General features: G+C 42.7%; 1 protein-coding gene across 1 annotated transcript in view; it reads right to left on the bottom strand.

Annotated features, from left to right (window-relative positions):
• LOC106571850 (dedicator of cytokinesis protein 3) overlaps window positions 1-15,308 on the bottom strand; it is a 72,194-nt gene that overhangs the window by 12,319 nt on the left and 44,567 nt on the right. Inside the window, exons 13-39 of the mRNA XM_082961980.1 lie at window positions 14,637-14,725; window positions 13,663-13,788; window positions 9,225-9,349; window positions 7,142-7,304; window positions 6,898-7,004; window positions 6,622-6,793; window positions 6,381-6,478; window positions 6,153-6,236; window positions 5,919-6,019; window positions 5,598-5,679; window positions 5,215-5,385; window positions 4,480-4,672; window positions 4,109-4,236; window positions 3,370-3,516; window positions 3,152-3,250; window positions 2,955-3,049; window positions 2,707-2,782; window positions 2,238-2,338; window positions 2,033-2,091; window positions 1,777-1,925; window positions 1,518-1,603; window positions 1,366-1,392; window positions 1,132-1,227; window positions 945-1,005; window positions 730-823; window positions 445-593; window positions 16-102 (exon numbers count right to left, since the gene is read on the bottom strand). Coding sequence (XP_082818106.1) covers window positions 16-102; window positions 445-593; window positions 730-823; window positions 945-1,005; window positions 1,132-1,227; window positions 1,366-1,392; window positions 1,518-1,603; window positions 1,777-1,925; window positions 2,033-2,091; window positions 2,238-2,338; window positions 2,707-2,782; window positions 2,955-3,049; window positions 3,152-3,250; window positions 3,370-3,516; window positions 4,109-4,236; window positions 4,480-4,672; window positions 5,215-5,385; window positions 5,598-5,679; window positions 5,919-6,019; window positions 6,153-6,236; window positions 6,381-6,478; window positions 6,622-6,793; window positions 6,898-7,004; window positions 7,142-7,304; window positions 9,225-9,349; window positions 13,663-13,788; window positions 14,637-14,725 — 2,965 coding nt within the window. The remainder of the gene's footprint in view (window positions 1-15; window positions 103-444; window positions 594-729; window positions 824-944; window positions 1,006-1,131; window positions 1,228-1,365; window positions 1,393-1,517; window positions 1,604-1,776; window positions 1,926-2,032; window positions 2,092-2,237; window positions 2,339-2,706; window positions 2,783-2,954; window positions 3,050-3,151; window positions 3,251-3,369; window positions 3,517-4,108; window positions 4,237-4,479; window positions 4,673-5,214; window positions 5,386-5,597; window positions 5,680-5,918; window positions 6,020-6,152; window positions 6,237-6,380; window positions 6,479-6,621; window positions 6,794-6,897; window positions 7,005-7,141; window positions 7,305-9,224; window positions 9,350-13,662; window positions 13,789-14,636; window positions 14,726-15,308) is intronic.

The raw sequence follows: 15,308 nt of genomic DNA, 5'->3' as shown, positions 1-15,308 counted from the left end.
GTCAGACAGACTCACCCGTATCCAGCTCAGGCTCTGGTAGTCATATAAGGTTTCATACTGGAAAGCCAGTTCCCGGCAGAGTGATATTCCATATTCCCAACACTGGAAAGAGATAAAGAGACTGAGATCTCTCACATATGGAATCTCTCAATACATGTTTACAATATCCTGTCTATGGAACATCATTCTCAGGAGGATTTGAAGGGGAAAATGTTGGATTTCCAGAATTAAACAGCCATCAACGACATCATGAACATAGAGAAGTCTTTTGACTTGAGATTCTGACTTGAGATGTTTTCTAAGTAGACCCATGTGGAACTTATGTAAAATAATATGTTTGATTTGAGTATCTCACATGAAATACTACCCAAAGTGACTGGACATAGCCTGACTTGCATTCCCCTTGTTGTTTAACTTAGCTTGACTTGATTTAGCTTGGCTTGCCTTTCCCTTGTTAAAGTAGTGGAGCACTTTGCGGCTGAGGCCCTCTTTGCGTTGCCACTCGCTCTGTGTGGGATAGTGGAGGAACTCTCTGAGGGGTCGGTCCTCCCAGTGCAGCAGCTCCCAGTACAGCAGCAAGGTAAATGCTGCCTCTGGTGGTGGGGAGGACACAAAGGTCACCATGATTAACCGTCATTGACTTTACATGGTAGTCCTGACTGTCACAGGGTTCTAATACTATACAGTGTGAGCACGCTGAAAAGTGTTATATACATCCCAACCAGTTACCTGTGTAGTCCTCTGCATGCAGGTGCAGGTCACACAGCTTGTGGATGTAGCGGATGTACATGTCCTCCTTGTTGATCTCTGACTTGTAGAAGTTCTGGGGAGGACAGACAAATGGAAGCAACACACCACTACATGGATATACTGTAGCACACGCGGGTATTATTATCTGGCCTAACTGAGGTACAGTAAAGGTTAAAACATATAAAATGCCTCACCATGAGGTTGGAAGAACCACCTATTTTCTTGTTCTCCATCTCATCTCCTTTCATACAGTCCCTAAAAGCAGAGCAGGTTTGTAATGTCCTATCTCGACAGTACATCCCTTTATCAATAGTCAGTCAATGTTAGGATATTAACATGTTGTTTATAATCTGTAATCCAATCGATCAGTAGTAATAATACCTGTAGTCTAGCAAGCGCTCCATCAGTCTCGTGACGGAGGTAACAAACGAAATGCCTGTCTCTCTCCATGTTTCCTGCTCAATTTTTTCCAGTAGGCTAAAGACAGAGACAGACAAGCTCTATGTTACTGGTGCACATTAACATTGGACATGGAACTGTAAGCACTGATATGTTTGAAAGGACCATGATAGTGGTAGAGCTAAGGCTTGGGCTGTTGAGAAACTGATAACTTACCTGGGGTAAGGCCCAAACAACTGGGTCCTGAATGACACAGCAGAAAAAGACCCAAGAGAAGTCAGAAGCATAGAAAATGACAGTAGTACAGCACACTCAAGCAACAATTTGGCATTGAGTATGAATAGAAGACTGAGGTTGTTGGTGCTTACAGCAGGCCGAAGAGCTCTCTGTGATTGCCGTCCCCTTTCCCATCAGCCACCATACTCTCCAGCTTGTCCATCAACTCTGCTTCCACCTACATAACACAGAGGTTAGTGTATAAGCAATCAATGACCACAACATTTTCCTACACACTTCTAGCAGTGAAATCATAGCTCCATAACATAGATATGATATTGGGTGATAACCTGTAGTAATACAAGCCCTACAAAGGATGAGTGGTGTGACGCAGCTGGGGACAGTACTGACCAGCTTAAAGTTGCCGTTCTTCCTCTGCTCCCAGTCCATCATGTCATGGAAGATGGGGATCATGATATTCCGAACTTCGCTCTGAGGCACCAGCGTCACTCCCAGGAATGGACCCATCATTCCAGGGATAAAGTGGGGCTTATTCTCACCTGGAGCACACAGAGAGGGCACAATACAGATGTTATAAACACACATGACATTATCCTTGAAGGCTAGAATGACAAGACAGTTGTATATGAATGTAGTGTTATCTTACCAAGCTTCTGCCACATGCTGAAGAGCTCATAGGCCATCATCACCCTCATATCTCCATACCTGCAGAGAAGGTACATGGGGAGAATGTAGAGAATACTAGCTACTGAGTGACCACACGTAGATAGATGTGGGAAATATGTCTTTAAACTATATATTTCCTGAGTGTTTGAGGATATAATTGATGGACATTGAACAGAGGTCCTTACTTGTCCAGGACTTTCTTCCTCTTGGCCTGGGTCAGGGGCTCCAACTGCAGACTGGGCTGGTTGATGTACAGGACCGTCAGGCTGAAGAAGGAATTCCACACCTGGTACAGAGAACACACACATACAAACATCAACTTGTATTTTGATTCCAATAAAGTTATATCTACTGTATACACCTTTTTATTGGCCCCTTAGTTCACCATCAGGTTTTGCATTTCCGTAGTTTCCCTCTAGGCATAAATCCAGGTTGGACAAAATCAGCCACATTGGACTGGAGACAGATCAGAGAATAACAGCATACTGTAGTTAAACCATGTACAGAAAAAAAAGACAGTCCTTCGTAAACAGAGAAAGACAAGGATAGAACAGCAGGTTCGGGGTTGACTTCTCCGGGATATTGAAGGCTCTCGTTTACTTGCTTACTGCTCTTGTTCAACATGACACTTCTCGTTTCTCTACAGAGGCACACCTTGAAGTCAAAATCCGCCTCTGAGAAGTTCTTGTGTAACGCTGGAGACAGGTACTGTGTTGTCGCCACAATGACACTGCAGAAGGAGACAGCAAAAAGTTATGATAAAAATAGATGATGCAACAGCTACACTAATGTCACATGCGATCAGAGTCAGGAGAGTGTCATCTCATGGTTGGATATGTTCCCTTATCTCATATAGGAGGCAATATGAAGGCAGAATTATAGGTCATCTGAGTCAGACTTACTGACTGGTCAGTAGCCTCATGACACTCCAGTCTCGGGGGAAGATGGTGAGCTTCATCAGGTTCCGGAACACGCAGAAGATCTTCAACAGGAACTCCTGGAAGACAATAAATTAGCTGGTGTTGGGTACATGATCATCTACATATTATAGCTCAACCCCAAGTTCCTCTGTCAGACAGACTGACACAGCAGCAATCACCTTGAGTTCCTCTTTGCTGTGGAAGTTGTTGAGCAGGTGGTGGAAGTGGATCTCTGTCATCTGTCTGAGTAGAGACAGCAGAGTGGACACATACTCCCCCTGGACAGGCAGAAACCCACCCATTGAGAGGTTACACGCATTACAAAATATATACAGTATCTGTTCCATGTAGTGAATAAAGATCCAGCCAGACAGTGTAGGAGAGGAGAATCGCTGACCGTGATCTCAGCGGTGCACTGGGGACAGCGCTGCCCCCTAGCTGTCTCCAGAGACTGAGACTTGGACATGATGGACAACAGAGTCTGGAGCAGAACATCCAACAGGCTCTCCACCATCATCTCTACCTCCTCCTGCACAGAAGACTCCTAGGAAGAGAGGGAGAGAGAAACAGAGAGAGAAACAGAGATGGTCATGGAGGAGACAGGTGAAGACAGAGATGGAAGGGGAGACAAAATAGGGGGAGCGATGAGCAGTGGCAGAGGTAGAGAAGGGGAAGAAGAGAGACGGAATTTAATTAATACATTTGCATAAGCTGCTTGACAGACCATTTTAAAGATAAATTCATCCCTCAACATGAAGTGCCCTACATAATAATGCCTTGACAATAATGTCTAAACAATGACATGGTGTTATGCTTGCCTTAACAAGCCTTGACAGTGTATAACGTTTTACCAACTACTCAGTCGTCTCATATTTAATTCCATTTGAAACAGGAAATGTGAAAAAATGTTTAGCTAGGATTACTAGGTACAGGAGATGTACTAGTAACCAGTTATGGTACCAGCTTTGGTACAGAAAAGTAGCCGCTAACCACTGATACAGGGTCAGATATAATTTAATCCCCCTAATGATTATGATTAGGCCTGGGGGTAGTGTAATCTGATCCATGATCTGTAGTTAAGGGCATATTCTTCAAACCCTTACAGCTACAATAGATTCAGTGGTGATGTGATGTACCATAGAGCTGGTCTTGATGATGGAGAAGATGCTGGTGAGGATTCCTGAGCAGATCAGCAGCTCCCTCTGCTGGCGCAGGTGCAGGTGGATGTGATGCAGGACCACCGGCAGCAAGATACTTCGAGACTCTGAGAGGGGGAGAGAGAAGGAAGGAGAGGGGGAGAGAGTGGGAAGGGGTATGGAGAGCGAGTGAGATGGGGAAAAAGTGAAGGATCAAATGTAGAAAGATATTTAACCAGCTTTAACCCTTGACTTTTAGATTTTTTGTCCTGACAAAGACCCAGTTACACCATCTATCAAATTCCCACTTTGGGAGCATCAAAGTGTTCACAGACTCATTTTGTATAAGTTAAGTTGTCCTGTAGTCTTACCAGGGAAGAAGAAGAGCCTGCTCTCGACGGTGCGGGCGATGGACTGCAGTTTGACCACATCCATAGACTGGCCGATGTCCACCGTACTGGGCATGCTCCCTAATGTGCCCCGGACGTACTCAGCCACCTCCTGCACTGTGAACATCTGCAGCAGCTCATCAAAAATGTCTGGGAAACTGTTCAACAACGCCGCCTGACAGGGTCAAGTAGAAGAGAGAAGAAGGGAGTGAGAGGGAGATAGAGGAACCGACAGACAGACAGAGGGAGACAGAGCGACAAAGAGAGAAGCGCAGAGAGAGAGGAGCAGGTCTTTAGATCATTCATATTGATCCATTCTATAAATGACACTATGCCATCGGTAAGATAGTTATAGTAACATCCATACAGGGCACTGGGTCACCAACACAAGGTGGCACTGTGACTTACTGAGACAGGAGAGACCCCTGGAGCATGACTACCATAGAAAGGCATGCAGTTGATCACACCCCTAAACTGTCCAAGAGCAAGCCAAGGATGGGACAACAGTAAAAGGAGGGATCAGAGCAAAAATAAAATTATACAAATGACAAATGCATTACATGCAAGCAAGAGATAGAAGACTAGTCAAAATGCACTGATTTGTCTATGTAGAAGAGGAGGACAATACCCAAAGTCAAGAACTATAACATTACGGCATTCTGGCATAAAGACGATCTACATTATATACAGACAGACAGGAAGTTTTGATGTTCTGACCTGTGTGAAGACGAGGGTCTCAGAGCTGCGGCTGTCCAGACTCAACACAAAGCGGATGGACTGGAAAAGCTCCTGGATGCTGGCTCTGAACTGGTCCTCCTCCATACCACAGGTCGCCCGCGAGTACAGGATCCGAGACTGGACAATGAACTTAAACAGGTACTCCAGAGCCTGCAGGGTGGACAGAGGACGGAACAAGATACAATTACCTGTAAAATACCATTATCTTTATATTATGTGTTCTGTTGTGTTATGTCATGTCATATTTCCTTTCATCTATAGGCGTGAAGTCTAAATGTTGCATGTTTGGTAAAGAAAAGCATGTTGGGAGTGTCTAACAGTGTTTGTCCAGACCTCCTCTCATGTCCTGATGTGAGCTTTACCTTCATGGCCTCTTGGATGTGATCCTGTCTGACAACCTCAGCAGAGCGGTCCATGTACCATTTCAGACAGCGGATTAGCTCTCTACAAGAACACAGAGTAAAGTGTGTAAAACATGGGGGATCCCATGGCCATATAAGACAAAGAAAATGCACATTAGCGTCATACTATATTTCTGTATTATTGCAGAGAGCAAGACAAATCTTGTATAATACGTTATGAGCAAAACAAAAACTGCTATGGTTTCCACTCAGCAACATGATACTGACATCAAGACCTCTCAAACAACAGAAGCAGTTTTAATGGTATACGTGGCACATTACTTGTAGGCCAGAGCTCCTGCAAAGTGGTTCTGTATGTAGGCCTCCATAACAGGCCGGAAGTGGTAGAAACGACTGTCCCTGAGAAGGTTGATGATAAACACCTGAGGGCAAAAAGACAGACAGAGAGGAAAACAAAAGATAGGTTTTAGACATAATGGAGAAAATTAGATTATGATGTAGTCACACACATGCAGGCATTCCATTCCATTGAATGATCTCTCCATCTTGACCTACCAATGACTGGAAAACCAATGGTCCGTATTTATCTGTGTTGTCATCCAGGAGACAAAACAGTGTATCCAGGACATCTCGTAGGAACTGCAGGAGAGAGGAGCCAGCTCAATCATTTCATCATCATAGTTCCCCAAAAATATGTCTAGTCACAGATCTGTTAGTGTTTGGCCAAACAGTCGAGAGAGGGTTTTCCTAGATGTATGTATTGATTGACTAAAAGAGTGTTGCCTTGACAATCTCCTCTCCATTGATGTGGCGTAGTCTGCCCAGGATGTCCAACACCCTGTCAGTGTGGGCTTTCCAGTTCAGTAGGGCCAGGAGGTCCACTGGAAACAGAGAAGAATAGAATAGAATAGAATAGACAGAAATAAATGTAAAGCTCTGGCTAAAGACGGAGGCTAGGACAGTCAAAGCTCTGTTATAGAGCTGTGTGAGTGTGGTGAGATGCAGTGTAGTGAGTTGGCTGTACCGTTCTGGGTGAGCTTGGTGGAGCAAAGCTGTGTGGAGACCCAGAAGGTCTCCTTGGGGTTCCTCTGGAAGGGCAGGGTAGAGGGCAGGTTGAGGCAGCTGTTGAAGTCCTCCTTACAGCAGGGCATGCTCAGGTACAGGCCCTGGTTACTGAATGTCGCATTCTCATCACACTGGGGAACAGAGGCACAACATAGACATGTGTTAGATAGAAATGACAGAATAATGTAGAATAGCTGCTATATGCAAACATTGGTGCATGTCTGTGTGACCCCACCTTATAGACATAGAGCTCATGGCTCTCGTCTGATAGCGTGGTCCCATCCTCTCTCATCAGAGGAGTGAAGGAAAAACCAAACAGCTTCTTCTCCCCTTTGTCTTTAGCTGAGGAGAGACACAAAGGCATTACCGTATAGTTTATACCATCTACACACCATAGACAATACCATACACAATTCTGTATTGCTATCAAGTTCATAACAATAATATTTTGTAAGTCATGTCTAGAGCTGTTGACCTACTGGAGCAGTGTCTAAACTCGAAGCGCAGGTGTGATCCTCTGAAGCGGTCTATGGGGATGGGTAGTTTGATCATCTCACTCCAGCGAGGGCTGTTATTGTGGTAGAGGACAAAGGACCGGTGCTCACTTGTGTTTGGCTCCCCACTACCCAGACTGATACAGTCCTGATGGTGGGAACAGAGAAAGGACAGGTACTCTTAATTTGATCACTCTTTTGTGGCAGAAAATGTTCCTGCGTATCAGCAACTTTAAATGAGCCCTGTGATTTAGATGCAGTATGTTCACTGATTTAGATAGGGTCTCTTTCACACCATGCAGGGGCAGTCAAGTAATTCAGACCAGTGCCAGCTGTCAATTGTATCCAAAATGCAGCCATACAGTACACTACACCTAAACTAAAGCCTGTCAAAACGAAATCACACACACAGGCCTATAATACCAGATGTAAAGAAAATATGAAATTGAAAAAAGTGAAGCAGCCTATGGAATGGAGTGCGACTGACCGAAAAAAAAATAAAAACAGACCATGATATTATAGATCTACAGTATACCCTGAGTGTACAAAACATTATGAACACCTTCCTAATATTAAGTTGCACCCCCTTTTTCCCTCAGAACATGAACAATTTTTTGGGGCATGGACTCTACAAGGTGACATCGCCAGCGAAGAGCCCGGATCTCAATCCCATTGACCACGTCTTGGACCTGTTGGATTGGAGGGTGAGGGCTAGGGCCATTCCCCCCAGAAATGTCCGGGAACTTGCAGGTGCCTTGGTGGAAGAGTGAGGTAACATCTCACAGCAAGAAAAAGACAAATCTGGTGCAGTCCATGAGGAGGAGATGCACTGCAGTACTTAATGCAGCTGGTGGCCACACCAGATACTGACTGTTACTTTTCATTTTGACCCCACCTTGTTCAGGGATACACTATTCAACATGTTAGTCACATGTCTATGGAACTTATTCAGTTTATGTCTCAGGTGTTGAATCTTGTCATGTTCATACAAATATTTACACATGTTAAGTTTGCTGAAAATAAACACAGTTGACAGTGAGAGGACGTTTCTTTTTCCCCCCTGAGTTTACAATGAGTGAGAAAGTTACAGGCACACAAATATCATATCATACCCCCCCAAAAAAATGTCTTGGGGGTATGATATTTGTGCGTCTAACTTTCTCATTCATTATTATTCACGGTTCATTCAGGACTATCTGTAGTCATAATAGCATCCACATGAATGTATAAGTGTTTAGAAAAATACTCTATTCTTATTTATAATAAAAGCGACTCCAAAATGACACAATACTTTATTTACCAATTATTTATATTGGGCACAAAACAATCTGAAACACAACCAAAACAAACAGCAAAGGAATCCAACAAATGTGTATATTCACAAGTTTGATGTGGTCATTGTGTGCTATGAATATGGGACCAAATACTTACATTTGTACTACTTTAATACACATAAGTGAATTGGTCCCAATACTTTTGGTCCCCTAAAATGGCTGGACAATATATTAAAAGGTGCTGTAATTTCGAAACAATTCACCCAATATGGATGAAAATATCCAAAAAATAAAGCTGACAGTCAGCACTTTAATAGTCATCGTATCATTTCAAATCCAAAGTGCTGGAGTACAAGAGCCAAAACAACAAAAAATGTGTCCCAATACTTTTGGAGCTCACTTTATGACCATTTATTATAATCCACATAAGAATTCACATGAGATGTGCTGTATTGGCGCCCAGTGGACCTGCAGTTAAGGCTCAATAGAATTTGGACATAGCAATTGTCTGTCAGTCATTCAGCACGCTGTGTTTTAGGTACCACCCGCTGTAGGTGCCTGACTGCTGCCATTTTTGTTGCGGTTCCACATGAAAAATCAGTGTGCACTCTGTACGCAAATTATATTCAGAGGTGCTAAGTACTCTTGACCAGCAAACACTATTGGTGTGTCTGAGCCCTAAGGTACAATGTTGGTACGGTAGTGCATTGTATACAAACACTGCTTCCAGCTGTCCCCTGGAGGCGATTCTACATATTTCTTCAGATTATCAATTCCTCATGCTGTAGAATTACCTTGAGTGTGTCCCCATCAGCGTAAAGCACATAGATGGTGACCTCAATGTTTTTCTGGACACTCTTGCCCCCCCTCTCAAAGTCCCCACGCTCCAGGGTCAGATACAGGTCATTACGAGTGTCACCTAGGATACGGACACAGTCAAACCATGACGTTAGGCACTAACACAGTGTTCAGTTTTAGACTATTCTCTCAGGCCTTCCCAGATACAATGTCACTACAGTTCAGAGGAATATACCTTCCAAGCCTAGTACAAAACCTGTCCCCCATGTGCTGCGAATGGAAGTTTCATGAGCACGGAATTGTTTGTTTACCTATAATTATACTCTGTTTTTGTCTTCTTCTATAATTTACCTGAGCCCCAAGTGATCCTGGGGTAGCACAGCTGAGTGTGAACATTATGAACAAGGATGCAGCGATGACACCAAACATTATTGTTCTTGTCAACAACAAAAAAATTGCCCTCCTGAGCTGTAATGTACACACTAGCTTATAACTGTCTCAGCAACCCTTGTGAGGTCAGTGCTTAATGGAAAATATATAAATGACTACAGTAAAAGAAGATATTGCAGTTATTTATAAAATCAGATTACTGTTATTTACAGTACCAGTCAAAAGTCGACACCTACTCATTCAAGGGTTTTTCTTTATTTTTACTATTTTCTACATTGTAGAATAATAGTGACGACATCAAAACTATGAAATAACGTGGAATCATGTAGTAACCAAAAAAGTGTTAAATAAATGAAATATATTTTAGAATCTTCAGTAGCCACCCTTTGCCTTGATGACAGCTTTGCACACTCTTGGCATTCTCTCAACCGGTTAAAAAATATGGTTATAAAATCTATTTTGATTTGTTTAACACTTTTTGGGTTATAACTATTTCTTCACTACTATTATTCTACAACGTAGAAAATAGTAAATATAAAGAAAAGCCCTTGAATGAGTAGGTGTGTCCAAACTTTTGACTAGTACTGTGTGTGTGTGTGTGTGTGTGTGTGTGTGTGTGTGTGTGTGTGTATACACTGTAGTATTAATCTCAATTGAGGCCTAGAAGAGGGATGCCGAATGATGAAACAAGTTGAAATAATCATGTGAGAGAAATGCACACACCTCACAAACGCGCACACACACAACTTACTTTATGGTCCTTTACTCCTTTATTCTTTGAAGACCTCAGTTATTTGTTTACAAATGGTCATGGTTTTAGCCTCTGACCAAAATGTTGTCAGAAGTATAGAACAACTGCCTACATTCTCCCCAGTACAGACCTAACTGAAATGTGTTTATTTCAAGTGAAACATCTGGTTGTGAGCATTTTGGTGTCTGGTGTCCAACTGTCTGTCCAACTGTGTCTGTCCAACTGGTGTCCTTCTGAACATCTGGTTCGCTCACCTAATTATTCACTTCCCTTGAACGAAACACTAGCCATAGTTTCTGGAACCCCTCCCTACTTCCTACCCCGGTCGTCACTACTTACGACAGCCGAAAAGTCATAAACCCCGCCTATTTCTACAATTTATCATCTTAAAATCAGATGTTAAACCTAACCACAGCCTTACCCATCACTGCTAACCATAACTGTAAATTAAGACTAAAAAGCACATTTTTGTTTTCATACATTTTTACGATATAGCCAATTTTGACTTTGTGGCTAGATGATGTTAGGGATACCCAGTTTGCATGTGATGGCCCTGCTGAACACCTGGTTCTGTCATCCTACCCCCTACTCCCTAGGCCCTTACACCCTATCCCCTACTTCAGGGTTCCCCAACTACTGGCCCGTGGGTGATTTTATTTGCCTTCCCTGCCAGTTTTCTGAGCCCAAAAAAACATTACTATTGGACAATAATTTTTTGACATAAAAAACTGTAAAAACACCAGCAAATCAGCTCCAAGTCATTTTAATTTTGGAAATCTTTTCCAAAGTATTCCCGTGCATATAGTTGAAGTCGGAAGTTTACATACACCTTAGCTAAATACATTTAAACTCAGTTTTTCACAATTCCTGATATTTATTCTGAGTAAAAATTCCCTGTCATAGGTCAGTTAGGATCACCACTTTATTTTAAGAATGTGAAATGTCATAGTAGAGAGAATGATTTATTTCAGCTTTTATTTCTTTCATCACATTCCCAATGGGTCAGAAGTTTACAAACACTCAATTAGTATTTGGTGGCATTGTCTTTAAATTGTTTAACCTGGGTCAAACGTTTTGGGTAGCCTTCCACAAGCTTCCCACAATAAATTGGGTGAATTTTGGCCCATTCCTCCTGACAGAGCTGGTGTAACTGAGTCAGGTGTGTAGGCCTCCTTGCTTACACACGCTTTTTCAGTTCTGCCCACAAATTTGCTATAGGATTGAGGTCGGAGCTTTGTGATGGCTACTCCAATACCTTGACTTTGTTGTCCTTAAGCCATTTTGCCACAACTTCGGAAGTATGCTCGGGGTCATTGTCCATTTGGAAGCTTTAACTTCCTGACTGATGTCTTGAGATGTTTCTTCAATATATCCACATAATCTTCTTCCTCATGATGCCATCCATTTTGTGAAGTGCACCAGTCCCTCCTGCAGCAAAGCACCCCAACACATTATGCTGCCACCCCCGTGCTTCAGGGTTGGGATGGTGTTCTTCGGCTTGCAAGCCTCCACCTTTTTCCTCCAAACATAACGATGGTCATTATGGCCCAAAAAAAAACAATTTTTGTTCAGACAAGAGGACATTTCTCCAAAAAGTACGATCTTTGTCCCATATGCAGTTGCAAACCGTAGGTCTGTCTTTATGGCAGTTTTGGAGCAGTGGCTTCTTCCATGCTGAGCTGCCTTTCAGGTTATGTCGATATAGGACTCGTTTTACTGTGGATATAGATACTTTTGTATCTGTTTCCTCCAGCATCTTCACAAGGTCCTTTGCTGTTGTTCTGGGATTGATTTGCACTTTTCGCACCAAAGTACGTTAATCTCTAGGAGACAGAACGCGTCTCCTTCCTGAGAGGTGTGACAGCTGCGTGGTCCCATGGTGTTTATACTTGCGTACTTGTCACGTCCTGACCATAGAAATATGTTATTTTCTATGGTAGAGTAGGTCAGGGCATGACAGGTTTTTTCTTCTTCTATGTTTTCTATTTCTATGTTTAGGTTCTAGTTTTGTATTTCTATGTTGGGGTTTTGTTTGGGATGATCTCCAATTAGAGGCAGCTGGTCCTCGTTTGTCTCTAATTGGAGATCATACTTAAGTAGGGGTTTTTCCACCTGGGTTTTGTGGGTGATTAATTTTGAGTTGTGTATGTGTTCATCTCTGTGTCACTTTTCTTTTTTTTCCCCCATTCAGTGTATTTATGTATTGCATAGTTTCACAGTATAAATAAAATGTGGAACGACACACACGCTGCACTTTGGTCCTCTTCTCCTTTTGACAACCGTGACAGTACTATTGTTTGTACAGATGAACATGGCACCTTCAGGCGTTTGGAAATTGCTCCCAAAGATGAACCAGACTTGTGGAGGTCTACAATTGTTTTTCTGAGGTCTTGGCTGATTTCTTTTGATTTTCCCATGATGTCAAGCAAAGAGGCACTGAGTTTCAAGGTAGGCCTTGAAATACATCCAAAGGTACACCTTCTATTGATTCAAATGATGTCAATTAGCAAATCAGCTTTAAAGCCATGACATTTTCTGGAATTTTCCAAGCTGTTTAAAAGGCACTGTCAATTTAGTGTATGTAAACTTCTGACCCATTGGAATTGTGATAGATTATTTCACTTATAATTAACTGTCTGTTAACAATTGTTAGAAAAATGACTTGTGTCATACACAAAGTAAATGTCCTAACCGACTTGTCAAAACTATAGTTTGTTATCAAGAAATTTGTGGAGTGGTTGAAAAACGAGTTTTAATCACTCCAACCTAAGTGTATGTAAACTTCCTATTTCAACCGTATGTGATCAAATCAAAGTTATTTGTCACATGCTTTGTAGACAACAGGTGTTGACTAAGAGTGAAATGCTTACGGGTCATTTTCCAACAATGCAGAGTTAAAGATAAGTAACAAAATAAAATTGATCGTATACACATTTTTAAATGATTCTGTTTTAGTCCAATATTATATCTGTTTGGGCTTTTTGCGGTCAATTTGCAGTCTTCAAATTATTTGTCAATATTTTCCGGCCCACTGATCATCCACTCAAGAACAAATCGCACCATGACTGAATCTAGTTAATGATCCCTGCCCTACTCCCTACCTGGCATGATGACATCAGAGAAGCCCAGTTTGTGTGTAATGGCCAGGGCCCTGCTGAACATAGCTGGGTTCTATCATTCTACCCCCTACCCTTCACCTGGCATGATGACATCAGAGAAGCCCAGTTTGTGTGTAATGGCCAGGGCCCTGCTGAACATGGCCGGGTTCTATCATTCTACCCCCTACCCTTCACCTGGCATGATGACATCAGAGAAGCCCAGTTTGCGCATGATGGCCAGGGACCTGCTGAACACAGCCTGGTTCTCCCTCCTGATCTGATCCAGCTCCCCCCGCAGCAGCTGTAGAGAGATGATGAGGCCTGGGGAGGGGGAGGGAGGGAGGGAAGGAGGGAGCACGCCAGCAAAAGAGGATGATAGAGGGAGGAGAAGGAAAAGGGAGAGAAAGAAGAGAGAATGAAAGAGAGAAAGAGGGTGAGGGAAGAAAAGAGGGGTATTTAAGGGATGTTAATCAGAGTGCGGGGGAGGTAGAGACAGGAACATGGATGGCGAGATGGGAGAGAGCAAGGAATAGGAGAGAAAAAAAGTGGTTGGTGGCATTAGGAATAGAAAAACAGAGAAGGGTTTTGGAGCAAGACAAGATGACTGAATTCAGTAACTCACATTATGCTGCAGAAATATACCAGCGAGAGATGCAGAAAAAAACACTGAGAGACATAAAGATGTTTGTAGTAGAGACATTCTATCAGTCAAACTAAAATGTAAGTTTGTTTGAACTGACATATCTAACCACCGATAATACAGTATATCCTCTATCTCCTGTACATATGCAGTTAAACATCAATAATAACAGCCCTTTCCTTCAGGTTAACCTTAATGCTGATTGTCACGGTCATGGTGATCAATACTCAATCTTCGAGGACAGACAGCGCCCGTAACGTATGCATCTCATAACACATGTCTAAAACCTTCTTCACACCTTACCTTCTTTCTTTCTTAGTAATTCACACCCTTTAACAACATACAATGTCCTAGAATTCCATTTCAATTTAGTCAATTTAGGAGATTGTCATTTAAATTCAAGAATTGAAAACAGCCATTTATCTTCGATGAGGATGACTCATTTCCAATTTTTACTTCCTGAATTGACTGAATTGAAATGGAACTGACCCCACAGATGTACAGTCCTGAATGATGTCATCATATGTACCATAGTTGGTGCTAGGAGCTGAGTACTTGGTACTGGACTTGCGGATGATGTTCTCGTGGATCTGAAACCACTCGTTCTCATTATTACATCTGGAGAAAAAGAGAAGATGGAGAGAAGCATTAACGACACACACACACACACACACATTAGAGGGGGACAGATGGAGAGATTTGGATGGTTGCCGGGGGACTAACTGAACAGCATGTCCCAGAAGCGTTTTCCTCCTGGACAAAAGCTACCAGCTGGGGGACACGCTATCAAGCAGCATATTACCCCAAACTCACAGGCCACTAAGCTGAGCTGACAGCAAGTTCTCTCCTCTCCACTATGAGAGGAGGCCCAAGGGCCCCTGGGAGAGGCATGGGGGGAAACGCACATGCTGGAGCCTTATCGGAGCGGACAGTTTAGGAGGCAGCTCTGTGCTCACAACGCTGCTTGCTTTTTCTGAGGAGACATGTGCAAAGGGCTAATTATAATCATCATCATAAAAATAGTTCATTTTATAATGCACAATTTCTTTAGTGTACAGTATCAAGCCTTTTCAAGGCGAGATACACTATATACACAAAGGTATATGGACACCCCCTCAAATTAGTGGATTCAGCTATTTCAGGCCACACCCGTTGCTGACAGGTGTATAAAATTGAGCACACAGCCATGCGATCTTCATAG

This window comes from Salmo salar, chromosome 15 (assembly GCF_965601325.2).
Source record: "Salmo salar chromosome 15, fSalSal1, whole genome shotgun sequence".
NCBI classification, from domain to species: domain Eukaryota; kingdom Metazoa; phylum Chordata; class Actinopteri; order Salmoniformes; family Salmonidae; genus Salmo; species Salmo salar.
Note: the sequence above shows the minus strand (reverse complement) of the source record. Positions and strands in the feature narration are given on the sequence as shown.